This window comes from Ceratotherium simum, chromosome 37 (genome assembly GCF_057802395.1).
Source record: "Ceratotherium simum simum isolate JZ-2026a chromosome 37, ASM5780239v1, whole genome shotgun sequence".
NCBI lineage: Eukaryota > Metazoa > Chordata > Mammalia > Perissodactyla > Rhinocerotidae > Ceratotherium > Ceratotherium simum.
In genome coordinates this window covers 11411698-11431774 of record NC_141936.1, presented here as the reverse complement: position 1 = coordinate 11431774, position 20077 = coordinate 11411698, and the positions used below count along the sequence as shown (strand labels likewise).

The 20077-nt window shown below is 41.0% G+C and overlaps 1 protein-coding gene across 1 annotated transcript in view; it reads right to left on the bottom strand.

The window, feature by feature from the left end:
• Positions 1-20077, bottom strand: part of DNER (delta/notch like EGF repeat containing) — a 293156-nt gene that overhangs the window by 31812 nt on the left and 241267 nt on the right. The window contains exon 9 of the mRNA XM_087424736.1: positions 7347-7469. Coding sequence (XP_087280862.1) covers positions 7347-7469 — 123 coding nt within the window. The remainder of the gene's footprint in view (positions 1-7346; positions 7470-20077) is intronic.

Here is a 20077-nt window from a genome sequence, read left to right as displayed (position 1 = left end):
AAGAGTAGTGAGCCAATTATAAATCTTTGCTGTCATCACGATTTAGTCATAATTAATATTTTGAAAACTGAAAATCATTGTTTTATCTCCAGGAAAATTAAGCCAGGTAAACCAAATTAACTTGAAGTGTTCTTTGAACTTAATATCTGCTTGAAGACATCATCTTATTTTATTCAAACTTATTTCCTCCATAAAACTTTTCCAGAATTTCAACCCCCACCGAACTCAACCTTTTCTAAACTATTTCAGAAATTACAATTGACATCTCGACCTTAGCCTCATTATTTCTCATGGGTGCCAGTCTCAGTCTGCTCTTCTAGTTAAATAATACCTTGAAAAAGGAAGCAACCCTGACTTATCCATTTTTGTACCTATCCCACTACTTAAGAAGGGCTAGGTACACAAAATATACAGAAATTCTTGTTCATTGGTTGTACAGAGGAAATAATTCTAGCCAACAAAGAAAGAGTTTTCATCTTTTCAACTATAAATTTCTGCAGACTTTGAAAATAAACAATTAGGTACAATGTGATCAAACTCATAACTCAGTGATCTCATTTCTGAAACCCTATTCCCACCAAAAAAGTCCAGAAAGTATGAAAATTACATGAATAAAGATGTTCATTCCAGAATTACTTATTATAGCCTCACATTAGACGCAACAAGGGAATGGATAAATATTCCCCTACGGGAACATTTAAACAGAACTAGTAAGACTTGCTAGCAGTATCTAAATCAAACATAATATAATGTTAAGTACAAGCAGAACAACATAAAATTGTAGGTATACTCGATTATAATTGTAAAAACATGGATATTAAAAAAAGGATGGAAACAATATAGATGATTATCGCTCTTGTATTCTGTTGTAAAGCTATGAGCTATTTCAAATTTTCTCTTTTTTCTAAATTTTATTACTGTTACTATGTTATTTTCATAATTAAAAATTGAAGCATTTTCTTTCCAACTTTTGTTACCAAAAATTCCAAATGAGTATATTGTTGATCATTTAGTTGTTCTGCTAGAAATAAAAATCAACACAATATGGGGCAGTAACTTGATGTTTTGACAATATGAAGGTATGAACACTAACCAAAATTTTTAGAAAGTCCTATCATGAACTACCTGTGAACTAGTTTGGAAGGATCAGCATTTCAGTATGTCTGAAGGCAGGTTACTCTGAGTCTCTCCATGCACTTTGCTTCTAACAATTTCATGATTCATAGTGGACACTTACTAGGAAAATGTTCAAGTTGGTTTCCTTTATTTAATTAGTGTGTTAAACAGAAGTTTCAATTCAAGTAAAGATAGCTGTTGAGTATTTGCTTTGTGCAAGTCACTGTATCAAGAGTTATTGAAAATTAAAAAAAAAAAATGAGCCTACATAGTCACTGTCTTTCAGGAGATTATGATTTAGTGTAAGGGAGAGAAAAGCGCGAAGCCAGAGGAATTGATTACAAGGCTGATGAGAACTGTCATAACAAATATAGAGAAAATGCTGCCCGAGTTCAAGGAGGGAGGAATCTCATCCGTTTGGGGATCAGTATCTCAGACAGTGGATGCAGTCACAGGATTGGACGAGGGCAAAGAAGAGAAAAAGGAGCCAAGAAGGAAAAATCTTGGGGACCAACCACATCCAGGGTGCCCAGAAGACAAGGATTCAGTGAGGGCCGGAGGGAAGAGTCAGAGGGCAGGAACAGACCTGCAGAAGCTCAAATGGGGCGAGTTTCAAAAGTGACCCAGTGATCAAGGGGGCAGAAGGGCAAGAACGCAGAGTTAGAAACCGGAGGGGAAGGCTCCGGGGATTTCACTGAAAAGTCTTCAATTCGGTCACTGCTAAATCCATTTTAGCAGAATGGTGTGGACAAGACCCAAGCTGAAGATGGTTAAGAAAGAAAAAAAATTAAGGAAATAGGGGTGTTGTCTATACCAATTCTAAAGAAACCTGGTTATAAAAGAAAGAGGAAGAAAGGAGGACGTCAGTGGAGGAAGATGTGAAGTCAGAGAAGAGTGGGGTTTTTATCAATTGCTATGGAATTCATTTAGAAGTGCGAGTAAGAACATTTCTTTTTTTCTGTTCACCAGCCCAATTTTTCTAGCACTATTCATTAAAAAAGAATTCCCTTCCCATTCACAGCAATTCCTCTTTAAGAGTCAGGCACTATTGTAGACTATGGTTTCTGGGCCATTACTCAGGTTTGGTGAGCTGTCCATTCCTGCACCCACAACATGTAAATCCAATAATAATTACAGTGCTATAATGGGTTTTAACATCTGGCAGAAGTCCGCCTCGTTGCTCTCCTTTTTCAAAACGTTCTTAGCTATACTTGCCTGACTTCCTATGGCACTCCTTCTTTTTAGGAGGTTATAGTCATTTAAGTTTTTTAAAACAGAAAACAGTAAAAATCACCAATTACAAAATACATATGTAAAGTAAGAAGTTGAAGTCCTAACCCTCCCCCAACATACCACCTATCCAAGGTTTAAGTCCAGGGTAAGTGCTAGTTAGCAAATGATGCCCACCCATCTGATAGTTTCCTGAGTTTATGCAGACATTCTACATGGAACTCTATGTTGGGAGAAATGCTTCCACAGAGGGAGAGAATGTCCATCTCCCAAGGAGAGACAGACGCAGGATCCTGTGACCTCTTTCCTCCCCTCACTCACTCTTCCTCTGGATTGGACAACATGATTTATCCCCCTTCTGCCTCCCTTTTAATTCCTTCTACCCTCTCCCCATCCCCCACTCTATCACCACCTCCTCAGAAATCTTAGTTTAGAAGTTCTACCATTTATTGTTACTTTGCTAGAGTTTACCTTTCTGTTTTCAGCAGTCTTACTTAAACCTAAACCTAAATGTCTCTATAAATATACCAAAATTAAATAATCATTTTACCTGCCCATTGCAATGAGATCTTTAACACACTAGTATGCCTTCTAATCCTTCCCACTTCTCCCAGCCCCACAACTCAGAGTTAAATTATTGGTTAAAATAATATGAAACTTAAGTTTAGTCATTTAAATTTTTCCTTAAGAACAGGTGTGACAGACACACACTAGGGTGACCCCCAATATCACACCCTTGTGTAATTCCCTCCTTTTGAGTATGAGCTTCTAACTAACAGCATACGACAAAAGTTAAAAGATTTTGAAGATGTGGTGAAGGTCCCTAATCAGTCGACTGTGAGTTAATTTGGGTGGGCCTCACCTAATCAGGTGAGACCTTTAACAGGGTTCAGGCCTCTCCTGAAGTTAGAGACTTGAACCAGCAAAGGGTCACTCTCATCATCGCTGGCTTTCAAGAAGCAAACTGTCGTGAATTCTACAGCCACAAGGATATTAATTCTGTCAACAACCTGAGGGGACTTTGAAGTTGATCTTGCCTTATTCCAGTCCCAGAGAGGTCAGCCCAGCCAACACTTTGATTCCAGCTTGGTGAGACCCTGAACAGGGAATCCATGAAGCCATGCCTGGACCTATGAAACTGTGAGATCACAAAAGGGTGTTGTTTTAAGCCACCACCTTGTAATAATTCAACATGCAGCAATAATTAATAGCAGGTATGCCTATTTTTTCAAGAGACTGTTCTTCGTCATTAAATTACCATTCACAAACACACTAATATCATCTATGTAAGTTTACCCCTGCATTTAAAGACATCTGTTGAGGGGCCGGCCCGGTGGCGCAAGTGGTTAAGTGCGCGCGCTCCGCTGCGGCAGCCGGGGGTTCACCGGTTCGGATCCCAGGTACGCACTGATGCACTGCTTGGCAAGCCATGCTGTGGCGGCGTCCCATATAAAGTGGAGGAAGATGGGCACGGATGTTAGCCCAGGGCCAGTCTTCCTCAGCAGAAAAAAAAAAAAAAACGAGGAGGATTGGCAGATGTTACCACAGGGCTGATCTCCTCACCAAAAAAAATAAAATAAAATAAAGATGTCTGTTGAATCTTCTTCCTCCTGTTCTCTATCTTCCCCTATCTGACTATCTTTGTTCTGATTTCGTTCCAATTTCATAAAGACACTTTTTAAAATAATTTTCTTAAAGAGGGTACATGGTATTATATTTTCTGCATGCTTAAATATATAAAATGTCTTTCTTTTGCCTCAAATATAAATGATCCTTTAACAACTAGTCCTTTTCATTGAAAAGTCTGAAACACTGCTCTATTATTGCTTAGTTTCATTTTAGAGATGAGCAGCTCAATGCTGGTTCTCTTTCTTTTGTATTTAACCTGTACTCCCTGTGAAGAATCTTGTAAAAAGAAAATTCTCTTTATCCTTGGATTTGGAAGTTCTACCAGGAAATCTCAAATTGTGTATCATCTCCTTCATTAATCCTCTGGCACTCTATAAGCCCATTCTATTTGAAAACTTCAATTTTCTGCAGCTCATAGACCTCTCCCTCAGGTAATTAGCTGATTCTGGTTTTATTTCCGTGTGTTCCTTCTTCTTCTTGAGCACCCACCATTGAGACGGAAACATCTCTTGGATCTTTTCTCCACATTGCCTAGGTTTTCACTCATGGTTTCCACTTCCTCATATTTTTACTTCTATCATGAAATAGTTCCTCCTTTTGCTTTTCCAGATTTAAATTCAATTTTGAGTAGTATACATTACTTTTTTCACTTCCTCTCTTGAGTGTCTAGAGTCTTTGTTTGTTGCTGCAATTTTCTTTTTATTTCCTAGATTTTTTTCCTTCTTTGAGTTGCTGGCACAGACTCCTGGTACAGGCTCCCACAGGCTGGAGGTTGGCAGTGTCAGGCAGAGACAGATGACGCTGGAGATTCTCCTCCAACTGGGCTCTGTCTACTGAGGCACGGGGTAGAGGTCTCCCAGTTTGGGATTCTCAGGGCTCTCCAGGTATGAGCAGGAGACCATTCTCTCCCAGCCACATAAAAAAGAAAGGACCATCTCAGCCCCACCAGGCAACTACCTTTGAGAGCACCCAGTATCCACGAGATCATAAGAGCCCTCTACCTCATGGGGTCACATGCCGCACATTCACAGCATGTATTTCCTCTCCATAAGCTGAAGGGTCCTTTGGGCTCAGCTGGTCATTGAGACCTCAGTTCTCCCCAGAACCCTATCCCTTAACCCTGTTGTATGCAAAGGCTCCTAACATCTGCATCCAAAAGCTCAGATGTATTTGAGGTCCCCTCCAAGGTCATCTACCTTCTTGAGTCATCCCCAGCAGAGTCAGTAATTGATGGAGGAAAGTCACAGAAAGGTAGAAGGGGTGGAATTTAGAGCAAATATGGAAGGATCAACCTTGAGCAGGATGAGGAGCACAGGATGAGCTAATACAGAAGAGAATAAAGTTTTAGTGGTTGTGACGGCAGATGAGTTTGTGGGGTAGGGGTTCTCAAAGTGTGGCACATGGGCCAGCACATCAGCATCACCTGAGAACTTACCAGAAACTCAAATTCTTGGGCCCTACCCCAATCTACTGAATCAAAAACTCTAGTGGTAGGGTCCAGCAACCTGTCTTGAGAAACCCACCAGCAGATTCTGATAGATGCTCAAGTTTGAGAACCACTGCTGTAAGATGTGGAAAATCAGATAAACTTGAAAATATTTACAAATGATAACCTCTCTTCTATGCCATGAAGATGAAAGTGAAGTCAGTTATCTTCTAAGGGTGAGTGACTTAATATGGAGCTTGGGGGAAGTAGAAAAATTGGGGAATACCCTTGAGATAAATGGAAGAAGGAAGTGAGAAAGGCTAGGATCACAGTCTACGAATTTGTGGAGACACTAGTGCGTCACCATATGCATGCATATGCAATTGTAGTTTTTATTTCTCAGTCATGATAGCATGAAAAATGCCTCAAAGATAAAAACATAAGGGGCATATTCAGAATACACCCAATTAATGATTTTGTCATTTATAAAGATGAAAGTCACTTCATAAAATTCTATCATAAACTAAAGAATTTTGGAATTTTTTTCATGTTTGAAGCACATTTACCACTATGTTTTATTGAAGTTTTATTCTTATTGAAGAATCTCAAAATCTCTGTCAGCATTACCGTCCTTCCTTTATACAGACAAAATAAAGATGAATCAGTTTAAGAGATTTATCCAGGTTCATTAGGAAATCAGTGGCACAACTGAGGTGAGCTGCCTCGGTGTGACTCATTGCTGCTTTATTCTGCTTTCCAGAATGGAGCTGACTCCCTATTTCTCAACACTCTGATAGACCTAGAACTGAAATCCATGTGGATGAAGCCAGCACATCTGCCCTTGTGAAGTCAGGCTCTAAACGGGCATCCCACTTGGAAAGAAGCAACAGATCTGCCAAACATAAAGCAGAGGCCTGGCCCAGCTTCAGCCCTTCCATCCAAAGGCTTAATCAGGTTCATCTGTGTGAACCTTGAGGCTCACTAAAAAGACCTAAATAAAGGTGGGTCTATCCACAGATAAGCGGTGTCAGCTGCAACGCAAGGTCCCCAGGCAGATGGACGGTATCAAGTAAGCGGTTGTGGGAGCAAGAGGTTAAGTGAAATGGCTATAAATAGAGCCCACAAAAGCACTACAAAAATCTAAACCCAACCCTAAAGTTGCAGCTTAGAGAAATGTGTGCAGCAGCTGAAAAACAGGCTCTCCTGGCATGGTGCTGTCTGAGGGTGTATGGCCTCGAATGAAGCCACCCCATCCACCAATCGTAGCTGGAAACCATGGAGGAGGCAGAGGAAAGGGCATTAGGACCACGCTGGGCGGGCTCCCGAGGGATACCATTACCTACCACCCCACAGGGTTATTGTGAGGATTTTATGAGTTAATGAATGTAAGGACTTAGAACAGGCTGACATGTTGTAAACACTCCATCAATGTTAGCTGTTTTTCCAGAGCGACTTTGACACGCATCCACTCTAATGAACTAACATTTCCCACCCAACTGAATCATTTAACGAGAATTAACTTTTTCACCAATACGTGAGATTCCACCTGCCTCCTCCAGGAACGAGCACAGCATCCTGTCTGCCCAGCAAGCACTGTGGAGCAGCGTGCTTCCCTCTCCCACAGTTTCACAGCCATGTCCTCTGATCTACGTCTGACACTCCACTTCACATCACTTTTTATCATCAGCTTTTTACACGTTCAACAGAGAAGAGAGCAAGGACACAAGAAGAAGAAAAGGGCAGGAGAGAGACGTTTCAGTTTATCAGGAGGAAACCCGAGACTTACAAATTGGTCTCTTTGGCCCCATAAATCATCCCACCGCCAGCATTTGATTTTTATTTTAAGCGATTTCATGCTCCTGTTAGAGGTTTCTGCATTCAAGTTGAGAAATCCGTGAAGTCACTGAGAGCCACCTCGGCACAGGAAGGCCGAGTGGTCGCTCACCTTTGTATTCTGCCAGGCACACGCACTCATAGCCATTAACGAGGTCCCTGCAGGTGGCAGCGTTCAGGCACGGGGCAGAGAGGCACTCATTGTATTCCTCCTCACAGTAGAGGCCGTGGTAACCTGAGGGACAGAGAGAAAGGCCTACCGTCAAACAAACCCACACGGGACCAGACTGCAAAGAAGGCAGTGGGTATTCACTGAAAAAGTAAGGCACAGACAGAAGGGATCTAATGAGCTGGGTCTCTTGGGGTATAGTTGAAATGTGGATTTCTGGTAAGGCTATGAAGAGTCTGTTCTTATCACCCTTTTTCATGATCCAAGTATAAAGAAGTGATCCCATTTATGCACCAAATGGTTCCGTTATTACATCATGTCCAATGGTACTGGTGACCCAGAGATGCTGGTTACTGAGAGCGTCTGCTGTGGCCACAAGAGACAGTGATAGTGGCAGGACTCATAACAGGGGAGTAAGAGCTCCTTTCAAGGATGTGGACCACATTTTTCCTCCAATCAATTAGAAAAATATATCTAACTAGGGAGAATTTCATTAAAGGAGAAAAGGATCAATGTATTTCCTTTGCTTTTCAAGTCAGGAAAGAAGCTCAACTAGAAAGGCTTAACTGAAATTCCTGATGAAATGTGGGGTATTACTTTTTTGTTTATTTAAAATTATGATTAAATTATAATATTTTAAATTGTACTCAAATTTTTTAATTATTAAAAATATAAAAATAGCAATGAAGGAAAAGAAACCAACAATTTCTCAATAAAGATGGCTTTTACTCTCCTATTTGCAAAACAGGTGTTTATTCTAAGGGACACGACGACAAAATTCTTTGAGATTCACTCATGAACGTTATGCTGTTTTTAACTTTCAAAAACATGTGTTATTGCCAGTTTGCAGTGAAACTGGGCCATTTTTGTCTGGCCCTGTCCAAACAATGAGAAACATGTGAGCGCTTTCAAAAATCACCCTGCCTGTGTTGGTTCTGAATTCAGATAAGCAGAAAAAACAAACTCGTCCTCAAGTGGGAACTAAAACTGCTAGCTTTTTTTGCAGTTTTCCAATTCATAACCAACCCTCAGACTCAGCAAGTCCCACTAGGACATGCTAACGGGTTGAACTGTTTTGTTTCTTGTGCCTATCACAAAAGTAGGTTAAGCTCATATTTGCATTATTAACAGATAATTTTTCAAATGTGTTGCATTTCAGTTGTTTTCAAACTGCTTTCCAAATGTAAGCAGTGATAATGGCGTCTTTGAGGAGACCTCAACCTACCTAAGACAAATATACCATGGTTTTCAATTCTTCTCTCTGACTCTACATCTTGTAATTTTAGGGAAATACTTCCTATTACTCTTCATCTGAGTAGTCCAATCATCTAGATCATAGTTTCTCAATTAACAGCAATTTTGTCCCCCAGAAGGCATTTGGCAAGTTTGGAGACATTTTTAGTTGTCACAACTAGGGTGGAAGGGAGGGAGTTGCTACTGGCATCTAGTGTAAAGATGCTGCGAAACACCCTACAGTGCACAGGACAGCACCCCCATAATACACAACTCTCCAGCTAAAGTGTTAATAGAGCCGGATGCAGAAACCCTGCTCTAGCTCAGGGATCAGCAAACAGCTCACTGGCCAAATCCATCTCAGCCTGTTTTTGTAAATAAAGTTATATTGAGACACAGCCACACCCACCCCTTTATGTATTGTCTATAGCTGCTTTCACACTATTATGCAAGATTGAGTAGCTGCAACAGAAACCATATGGCTTGCAAAGCCCAAAATCTTTACTATTGGGCCCCTTATAGAACAAGTTTGCTGACTCCTGATCTAGATTCAACAGGAAATCTTTCTTTTTACAAGAGTGTTGGATATTAATCCCTTATCAAATGTATGGCTTGCAAACATTTTCTCCCATTCCACAGGTTGCCTTTTACTCCATTGATTGCTTCTTTGGTGTGCAAAAGTTTTTTACTTTGATGTAGTCCCACTTGTCTATTTTTGCTTTTGTTGCCTGTGCGTTTGGTGGCTTATCCAAGAAATCATTGCCAAGACCAACGTTATGAAGCTTTGCTTGTATGTTTTCTTCTAGGAGTTTTATGTTTCAAGTTTTATATTTAACTCTTTAACCCATTTTGAGTTGTTTCTTGTGAATAGGGAAAGATAATACAAATAGTGAAAGATAATACAAAAAGATGCTCAACATCACTAATCATCAGGGAAATGCAAATCAAAACCACAATGAGATATCAGTGCACATCATTAGGATGGCCATTATGAAAAAAAATCCACCCTGGGGCCAGCCCTGTGGTGTAGATGTTGGGTTCAGTGCACTCCACTTCGGCAGCCTGAATTCGGATCCAGGGCGTGGACCTACACCACTCATTGGTCATGCTGTGGCGGCAACCAACATGCAAAATAGAAGAAGATCAGCTCAGAAGTTAGTTCAGGGAGAATCTTTCTCACCAAAGAAAAAAAAAAAAAACGAATGATCTCTTAAGGTAAATGTTTTTAGCTCAGGGACAATATTCCTCAAGCAAAAAGAGGAATATTGGCAACAGATATTAGCTCATGGTGAATTTTTCTTCACCAAAAAAACCCCAGCAACCCAGAAAATAACAAGTTTTGGCAGGGATGTGGAGAAATTGGAACCTTTGTACACTGTTAGTGGAAATGTAAAATGGTACAGCTGCTATGGAAAACAGCATAGGGATTCTTCAAAAATTAAAGATAGAACTACCATATGATCCACAACCCCACTTCTGGATATTTATCCAAAAGAGCGGAACACAAGATCTCAAAGAGGTATTTGCATTCCCATGTTCATTACAGCATCATTCACAATAGCCAAGAGGTGGAAACAAACTAAATGCCCATCAACAGATGAATGGACAAAGAAAATGCGATATATACAGACAATGGAATATTATTCAGTCTTTAAAAAGAAGGAAATCCTGTCATGTGCTATAACATGGATGAACCTTGAGGCCATATGCTAATTGAAATAAGCTTGTCACAAAAGGACAAATACTTCACGATTGCACTTATACAAGGTATCTAAAGTAGTCAAACTCATAGAAGCAGAGCAGAATGGCAGTTGCCAGGGGCTGGGGGAAGGGGGAAATAGGAAGTTGCTGTTCAATGGATATAGAGCTTCAGTTATGCAAAATGAAAATGTTCTAGAGATCTGCTGTATGACAATGTGCATATAGTTAATAATACTGTACCATACACTTAAAAATTTTGTTAGGGTCGATTTCACGCTATGTGATTTTTATCACAATTTTTTAAATTTTATATATATATATATATATATAAAGAATTAAGTGTCTTTTGGCTTCTTCTCAGTGTGAAGCAACAATCACAAGCAGCATCTTTTCAATTGTATTTGTTCTCATAGCAGATCTTTTAGAAACCAACTTGAAAGGATAATATATAACCCTACATCATCTTTGACCTCTAAATTGGGGTGTTATTTACACAGACAAAAATCAAAAGCAAACTTCATGAAATCATCCATAATTGTTTTCATTTTTTGAAAACAGTATCATTATCTTTTTCTACTAGCAACATGAAAAGCAAATGAGGAAGTTATTTTACAGAGATAATTAAGCTGGTGATGTTTTTCCTCCTCGGGGGAAACAAAGATAAAGGTTTCATATGCTAAAACTGTTTCTTCAGAGACGGTAACATTTAAATGTCTTTATGGAAATGTCAAGGCACCCTTTACACTCAGTGCCAAAGAACCTAAATCAGACTGTTTGAACAAAAAGGCATTCCTTCCAAAAGAGAAGGCTCCTGTGAAAATGAGGCAGCCACCTCCTGCTGGTAATTAATTGGGCCAAACAAATTAGCTCAGGGCAGTATGCCCAGGGTCTAGGAACATTAGGCTAGTCCAAAGAATTTTTTAAAAATAAAAGATCAGAAGGGTGGGATCAAAATGGCCCCTTCCAGGGCACTGATCGTCATCACCACTGCTCTGACCTTTGCATGACTTGCTCCTGATTATTCAGCTCCAATCACTTCCTTAGAGTTGACAGAACATAACATACTGGATGTGGAGAGTCAGAAAGAGCAGTCAAGACGGCTGCCATGTTTAGGCTGAGTGAGTGGATGATGTTGCCATTGACATGAGCAGGTATGGCCAAAGGAATAACAGGTCTTAGGGGAAGGTGACCAGTTGGGTTTTGGACATGTTTAACTTGGGGCTCCACTTAGGGAGGTCCAGCTGGCAGTTGGAAAAATGGGTTTGAATAGCATAGAAACAGCACTTTGGGAGTTAGTTGCCTGGAAGTGGTATTGAAGTTTTCATCAAAGAAGAACATGGAGAGGAAAAAGGAGGGGATTGAGGTTGGATCTACACGGATGGGCAAGTGGAGAACAAGAAGTCAGATGGGGACACTGAGCAGGGATGGGGAAGGAGAGGAGGAAAGGTCAGGGAGTGCAATGTCATGGAAGTCAGAGAGGAAAGGAAACCAAGGAGGGCTAGTTAACAGTGTCAAAGGCTCCAGAAAACTAGGAGGTCACTGGAGACCCTCAAAATCATGGCTCTTAATGGAGGCTGTACTGCCCTTTAGAGGGTGTTTTGGAAATTGGGGATGAAGGGACTGATTATCACAATGGTTGGAGCGTTCTACTGGAATTTAGTGGGTGGGGGGCAGAGATATTAAACATCTTGCAATGTCTAGGATACCCTTGCAGAACAAAAAAGGACCTGGCATCCTTCACAAGTTTGGACTGTCCCACTGGACATTCGTGGAGGTGAAAACTCTGTGTATAACTTTCCAGGTCTAGAATCTAACTGCTTCACACGTACAGCACAGTTTTGAAGATATACTGAGTTTTCCTAGAATGTAACTCCTGGGTAAATTAAGAGGAGATTGTACCATGAGTTGTGTACCATTTTGGAAAATCACTTCACAAGAGCAATAGTTCTCAGGAATTTAAGTCACCAATAAAGCACACCTGTATCAGTAAACAAAACAAAACAAAACAAAAATCATTTCTTCGGATAATTTTCTGACAATGCTATCCAAAGCAGCTGGCCCCACCAGTTACTCAACACAATACTCAATTGATTTCCCTCACAGCACTTACAACTGTCTGAAATCACATTTTTAACTTACTTCTTTACTTGATTATTATTTCTCTTCCTCCACCAGAATATAAGCTTGAAGACACAGGCTGTGATTGCAGTGTCCACAGCTCTACCTGCAGAATCTGGTACAGAAAAGATGCCTAAATAACAGCTGTTGAACTGGCACCCAAAATGCCATTGATTAAATCAACACACATTTAAGATGTGCCTATGATGTGCCAGGAGCTTCCCGGCACCATGGGTACAAAGCTAAATGGCAGGGTCTCCACCTGCAAGAAGTGTACAGTCTAGTAGCATGTTAGTGGCATCTGCTCTGTATCAGACCCTTTATGAGTGTTTAATCCTCATGACAACCCAAAATGATGGGCATGACTAGCCCCAATTTATAGTTGAGGAACTAAGAGCCAGCGAGTTAAAGAAACTTTCCCAAGGCTACAAAGTCAATCCTATGTGTTCTTCCTACTTACCCATGTTGTCCCCAAAAATGGAAGACCAGTGTATTAGTCAGCTAGGGAGGCCATAAGAAAATACCACAGACTGGATGGCTTAAACAACAGACATTCATTTTCTCACAGTTCTTGAGGCTGGAAGTCTAAGATCAAGGTGTCAGCAGGGTTGGTTTCTCACAAGGCCTCTCTCCTTGGCTTGCAGATGGCCACCTTCTCACTGTGTCCTCACATGGCCATTTCTTCATGGGCACTCCTCTCTGGTGTCTCTTCCTCTTTTTATATGGTTATATGACACCAGTCATATTAGATCAGACCTCATTGAACCTTAATTACCTCTTTAAAGGCCCTTTCTCCAAATGTAGTCACATTGAGGATTAGGGCTCCAAAAATGAATTGGGGGGGAGGTGCACAATTCAGTCCATAACACCCAGAATCAGGGTTTCTCAACCACAACACTACTGACATTTTGGACCAGGCCATTCTTTATGGTTGGAAGCTGTCCTGTGCACTGTAGGACGTTGAGCAGCATCCCTGGCCTCTACTCACCAGATTCCAGTAGCACCAGCCCTCCCCAGTTGTGACAACCAAAAACGTCTCCAGATGTCCCCTGGAGGACAAAAACCCCCTTTTGAGAACCACTGTCCTAGATCTTTTTTATAACATGAGAGCAACTTGAGAAGATTTGAGGATGTGCAGGTTTGAAATTGTCATTGTGAAAAGTGAGAGTGAATTCATCAAGGAAAAGGATTTCTGGGCAGAACCAAGGGGTCCATCTGCGATTGTGGGTTTGATGGAATATCAGCCCATGGTGACTCTCTCCAGCACTGCCCACCCACAGAAGAAAAGGGGCATTCAGGTCATGGGGCTAGGACACACCAAACGAGTGGGATAAAGAGAGGAGAGATGATGGAGACCCGCCTGGTAATCTTCGAGCTACGGAGAACCCTGTTGACCATTCTCCCATCAGGTTGGGATTCATCTGTGTCCTCCCGGAAAGACCAAGGTCCACCACAATTGACTGACTCAGCAAAGGTGTAGTGAGCCAGGATTCCACCCCATGGAGTCTGAACTGTTCCAGAACATGACTGCTGCCTCCAGGTTTCAGGAGGCACTTCATTCCTATTCTCCCCACTGAACGGCACGGCTTCCACTGCCTTTTCTCTGTCTTCTCTCAACACTGTCCCAAGATAAAATCACCGAATATTAACATCAATATAACACAGGCTGTGGCCCACACTGTGGTTCCTCTAGAGTCTTTGCTCCCCTTGCCCATCACATCCCACTCGGAAAAATCCCCAACCGTAGGACTCTGGTTCTAACCAGATGGCTTTCACACTTTGTGTCACAAATTGAAGCACCTCATCCGCTCTTAGGGTCTCTGGAGGGCTACCTGTGCTTCCTGCTGCCTCAGAAGAAGCAAGCTGACAGGACCTTCAAAAAACAACGGCCGTGTGTTCAGGACAACCAGCAGGGAGGCTGTGCTGCTCACTCCCCCAAGGCAGGTGGAATTCAAGGCCAGACCGAATATGAAGTGTTTGGGGGTTCTTGTTTGTCTTTTTGCTTTACTTTAAGGTCAGACTGAAGTGCGTTAAGGGAGACAGAGAGCGGTTAAGGGAGACAGAGAGCGGTTCCTTTAAGGGCATGTTGGAACTCAGAGGATGTTTTCCCCTCATTTCAAGTTGAGTGGACAAAATGGGAAAACCCAAGACTCCCTGATTCAAGTCTAGGCCAGTTGCTGGGAGATCAAATCTTCCAAACACCTAGCTCATAGTCGTTAAATATGCGGACAAAGAGAAAGTAATCCTATTATGGTAATAGGATTGTCTGTAGTTTTCAATTCAGCACTGTGGAGTGTCAGGCAATGCGTTCCTTTTACTGTGTAGAGAGCTTTGTTTCAAGGGAAACTCGTGTGTGTGTGTGTGTGTGTGTGTGTGTGTGTGTGTGTGTCTCATTCTCTCTCTTTGCTGCTATGTTCACAGTAGGAATTTTTTAAGAACAGAAAAAAAATGTAAGCAAGAATCCCTGCTCACATTAATCTCATCAAGAGTTCAGTTCTAAACAGAACTGCTGATGTTGACATCTCACAGACTTCCATGGAGCAATCATGCTCCTGTTACACACACACACACACACACAAGCAAGAAAAAAGAAAATATCTATGAACATGGAGGAAGTAATGTAAGTAAATGCAGAACATTAGCTGGTGTGTGGAGGACAGTGGCTGCTAATGTTGCTTCTTTCTTTTACTCCCTAATTTCTTATCCTTTCAATGCAAGGGGCACCTAGGTCAGAGAGAAAATAGATGTGAAAAGACCAAAATCAGTCAATGTTTCCATTGCTGTGGTTCTTGTAGACATTAAATTGGAAGGGCTGTAGATGGAGGCTAAGTTAACATTTTAGATTCTCCAACCTCCCTAGTATTGATAGGTTACTATGCCATACAGATTTCCACTCCCTCCCTGGGCTTCCATCCCAAAGGATGGATAATGGAGCACCAGCTCTAAGTCAGATCCTAACTGTTCACGCAGTGAGTTTATATTCTCCGTCACCACAAAGACCTGCTACCGTTAATAGTCACGTGGTGAAGGCTGGTGATCTTCTGGGTCTCATGTTTGCCCCCTTGATAGATTCATTCTTTAATTCAACAAATAGTTATTAAATGCCTACTGTGTGCCAGGCACTGTGTTAATCACTGGGCTATACAGCTGTGTGAAAACAGACAAAATGCCTCTTCCAGAGGCATTTAAAGGAGAAAGACACCATTCATCCAAATAAATGTAAAATTATAACTGGGTGACTGCAAGCGATGAAGGGTCTGGGGTGCCAGAAGGAAGAAGAGCAGGAGAGCTGACCTTGACCGAGCTCCAGGAAAGGCTGAGGGGCATGTAGGTACCAAGGAAGTGGGAGGAGCAATGAGAAAATTCAAGGCAGGAAAAGCAGTGTGTGCAGAAGTCCCATGGCGGGGGAGGATGGCTCGTGCCTCCTTCTGGAGGTGGGCTGGGGCCTATGGAAAATGAAAGCATGAAGAAGAAACAGGGGCAGACAGGTGCCAGACCCGGTGATACATTTAATGAAGTAGGATTGGGGGGACAAAATCAGATTTCAGTAAGATCACCCCAGCTATCTTTTGGAGAATGGGGGAAAGACGTGCAAGAATCAACGTGGAGACATCAGTTAAAAGGCTACTGCAATAGTCCTGGGGAAACATGGCTGGGATGAGGGTGGTGGCAGTGCCAGCTAGAGAATATATGTCAACAGTCATTTAAAAAGTAAAACAGCAGTAATTGAATGAATAGGATGTGAAGGGTGAGACAGAAGGAGAGGATGAGGGTGAGTCCTGAGTTCCTGGCTGGTCTTATCTGGAGATGCTATAATTTCTTTCAGAAGGAATGGATGAATTGACATGTATTGAGGCCCCTTCTATGGGCCAATTTCTGTTCTAGGCACTGTCAAATACAACAGCATCTCATTAATAGGATGGAACTAGGGAGGGGGGAAGGGATGGAAAGGAGTGTGGAACCACTTTCTAAAACTAGATCTTAATTGAACAGAAGGAACTGACAGTTTCTCCCAGGAAAACAGAAGCAATTTGAAGAAAAAACATCAGTTCATTTTAACAAATATTTGCTGAATTCTGACCATGTTGCCAAGCACTGAACTAGGTGCTGAGGAGACCTCTTGTGTTGTAGTTTAAAAAGAAAGGTTATAGGTTAGAAGATACAACAAGTTGGGGATTGGGTGGAGAAGGAGGAAGCAAAGAACGAGAGAGAGCAGAGAGAGAGGCCAGGGAGAAGAAGAGAGAAAGGAAGAGGGAGACAGAGACTCATAAGTATCAAGATGGAGAGAGGAAAAGAAAAATAAAAAGACACAGAGAAAGAAACACGTAAAAAGATAAGATAGAGAGAAACTGGTCCAGAACAGGATGGAATCACAATGGGCAGAGGGTCCCTGCCACAAACATTGTGGATTCCCTGTGGAGCCATATGGCCACCTGGTATAATGACCTTGGGCACTGCTCTTGAAGGGCCACCAAGATAGTGTGGCACTGGGGGAGGGGGTCGATTTGAGAGTTTGAGAGACAATGGGACACTGTAGGATTCTTGCTTCTCAAATTATCCTTTATTCAAATAAAATGTATTTGACACCATTTTCTTTTAACTAAAGTCTTTCTGTAACTTCTCCAGCTTTGAGAGTGTTTATAATTGGGAAGCTCTAGACCAGCCAGGTATCAGTGGCTCAATGCCAGCGCGTGACATCTTCCATCAAGGTAACTCAGAGGCACTTGTGGGAACAAAGGTCACTTACGAAAGGAGGGGCTCCTGCCCCACCCTCAGAAGGATGTGCACTTGGCATTGCACATGAGGTGGTAACACAAGAAAAGCATCTAGCACAACGTGAGACACATAATAAGTACCTAATAAATGTGATATGTGGTCACCTCGTCTGCTGCAAACCTGATTTAAAGAGACAACGTGAGAACTTGAACTCTGAAATAGGTGCCCTGCCTCACATATGAAGCAAAGGCATGGAGCATCATAACCCTAAATGGCGCCATTATCCTGAGTCATTGCTTCACAAGAGCAGTGAAGACGATTTTCTGGAAAAACACAAATAGCACCAGCTCTGACTTCCACAGTGCCTGATTGCTTAGCTCGTATTCCACCAGTCAGAAGCTCAAATACCTGAATTTTTTTTTAACATAAAACAGAGTCTGTTTATGTTTGGGTTTTTAAAAACCTACTCTTATCCTTTCCTCAGCCTCATCCCAAGACCAATCTCTGTGCTGGATCCGTTTCCTGCTGGGCAGTAACTCCTTGACTCACTGCTCAGTCTTTGAAGCCAAACTCTATTTTCTCTTTAACCACTGTCCGCTCTCTTCTCATTTCCCTAGCACAAAACTAGGTGAACATAGAGGATGCCCAATTCAGCGGGTGAATTGAATTTGCTGGGAAAGTGGGCATAGGGCAAAATAACCTTTGCATCCATAAATACAGCAAGAGTTCTTTTCTTCACAAATGTCTTATTTGTACAAATATAAATAAAAATGACTGGGAAAAGATATTCCAAAACTGACAGTGGTTTTTGTTGGGTGCTGAAATTAAGGGATTATTTTTTATATTTTAAATAGTATATTCAAATTTTCTAATTTTCCATAATGGAAATATGTACTTGTATAACATAAGGGGATAATATCATAGATGCTTTATAGGTATTTAATTGTAGTATTACAACTCCAAATCATGTTGCTGATTTTGAGGGAAACGATAGCCACACTCTACGTCTAACACCTGATTGGGCAGTCGGAGAACTGAGAATACTAGAAAAAAGCCTGACTTTATCCAGGGTATTTATTTTTAGGAGGAGCAGAAGGAGATGAGGGTGATTCTTACAGTCTATAGAGGAAAAAGACTCAGTCTTCTTAGAAGAGAAGACTTTTTAAGATACTTGGAACAGGCATCATAATAAGTTGCACTGCTAATAAAGAAAACTTTTTTTGAAAGGAGAATTCCATCTTTTACTACGTAAAAAAGGAAATCTTTGGAGGTGTTAAAAATCCTGAGACATCTCTAGATTTAGTAATGGAGTGTAAATCATAAGGAATTCACATCTGAAGGGAAAAAATTCTTAAGTATATGGTAGAAAAGCAAACAACCACTATTCTGAGTTACATCCTTACAAACAGCATTCTCCTCCAAAAACATTTATGAACAAATGAAAGAATATATTGTAGATGACATAGTTGAATTGTGACTATGTTACGAAGGGCCTCAGAAGTCAAGAGAACGCAACAGGGAACCTGCTTAAACAGAACTACTTGCATATCTCAAGGTGTTTTGACCTTAAACTTGTCCATCATCTGGGGAAATTTTCTAACCATGTTGATCCAAACATTTCTAGAACTCTTCTCATTTGCCTGCAGAACTAGGTCACAAACCTGTTAAATGAAAAAATCGATCTCTCATAATTTTTTAGCCTTGTCTTATAAATATCTCTTTTTCATGATGCTTTTGGCCACTAGAGGGTGGATTCTGCCTATGATCTCTACCAGCTAAAAGAAAGAAAAAAAAAAATGTTACTCAGAGTTTAACAAAAGAGGAGCAACATAAAGACGTGTTTTACAAAAGGGGAATATACGGCATCAGGGGATGCAAATATTTAAATAAGAAATATTGTTTTCTTTAATAATAAGCTTAACATTCATATATTTCTTCACAGTTTACCAACAAATTCACCAATATATCCTCTAAACATAGAGTATCTACAGTGAAAATTATCCATTATAAAGTGGTCTATTTTTCTTACTGACTCTCTATATAAACTATTTTTAAAAATGCAAATGCTTGTAACATCATGACTAAAGCACCAAGATTCAAGATTAAGTATAATGACAAGATAATATTTTACAACTTCATTTTAAAGATTATTGTGGTATGTGTGTTAACTTATAAATAATAAGTAAAATGTTTTTTTTGGTTTTTTTTTTGTGAGGGAGATCAGCCCTGAGCTAACATCTGTGCTAATCCTCCCCTTTTTGCTGAGGAAGACCGGCTCTGAGCTAACATCTATTGCCGATCCTCCTCCTTTTTTTCGTTTCCCAAAGCCCCAGTTGATAGTTGTATGTCATAGTTGCACATCCTTCTAGTTGCTGTATGTGGGACGCGGCCTCAGCATGGCCGGAGAAGCGGTGCCTCGGTGCGCGCCCAGGATCCGAACCCGGGCCGCCAGTAGCGGAGCAGGCGCACTTAACTGCTAAGCCACCATGCCAGCCCCAGTAAAATGTTTTAATAAAATAATTCCATAACCTCAATCGATTATCTAGCATGTTGACAAATACATGTAAAAATGGCTTGGTTTACAGTTGAGATGAGGAAGAGTATAAGAAGATTTGGAAAAGAAAAAGTAGGCTTAAACCTCTCCCATGGTAGAGGTTTTTCAGTGTGGAATGTACCAAGATGGACACGGAGCCCAGCACAGGCAACAGATGAGTGTTGGGCAAAATCAAAAATTAAGGTCCTGTTACAGCACTTTGGAGAGAAAATAAAACCCAGATGACTATTTTCATGCAAGTAGTTTCATGCAAGTATTTAAATTAACAAAGAGGAATTTTATATTAACAAAGAGGTTAAAGTACAGGAAGTTTTTTAAATGTTTAACTTTTTTTAATTTATTTGACAAACTA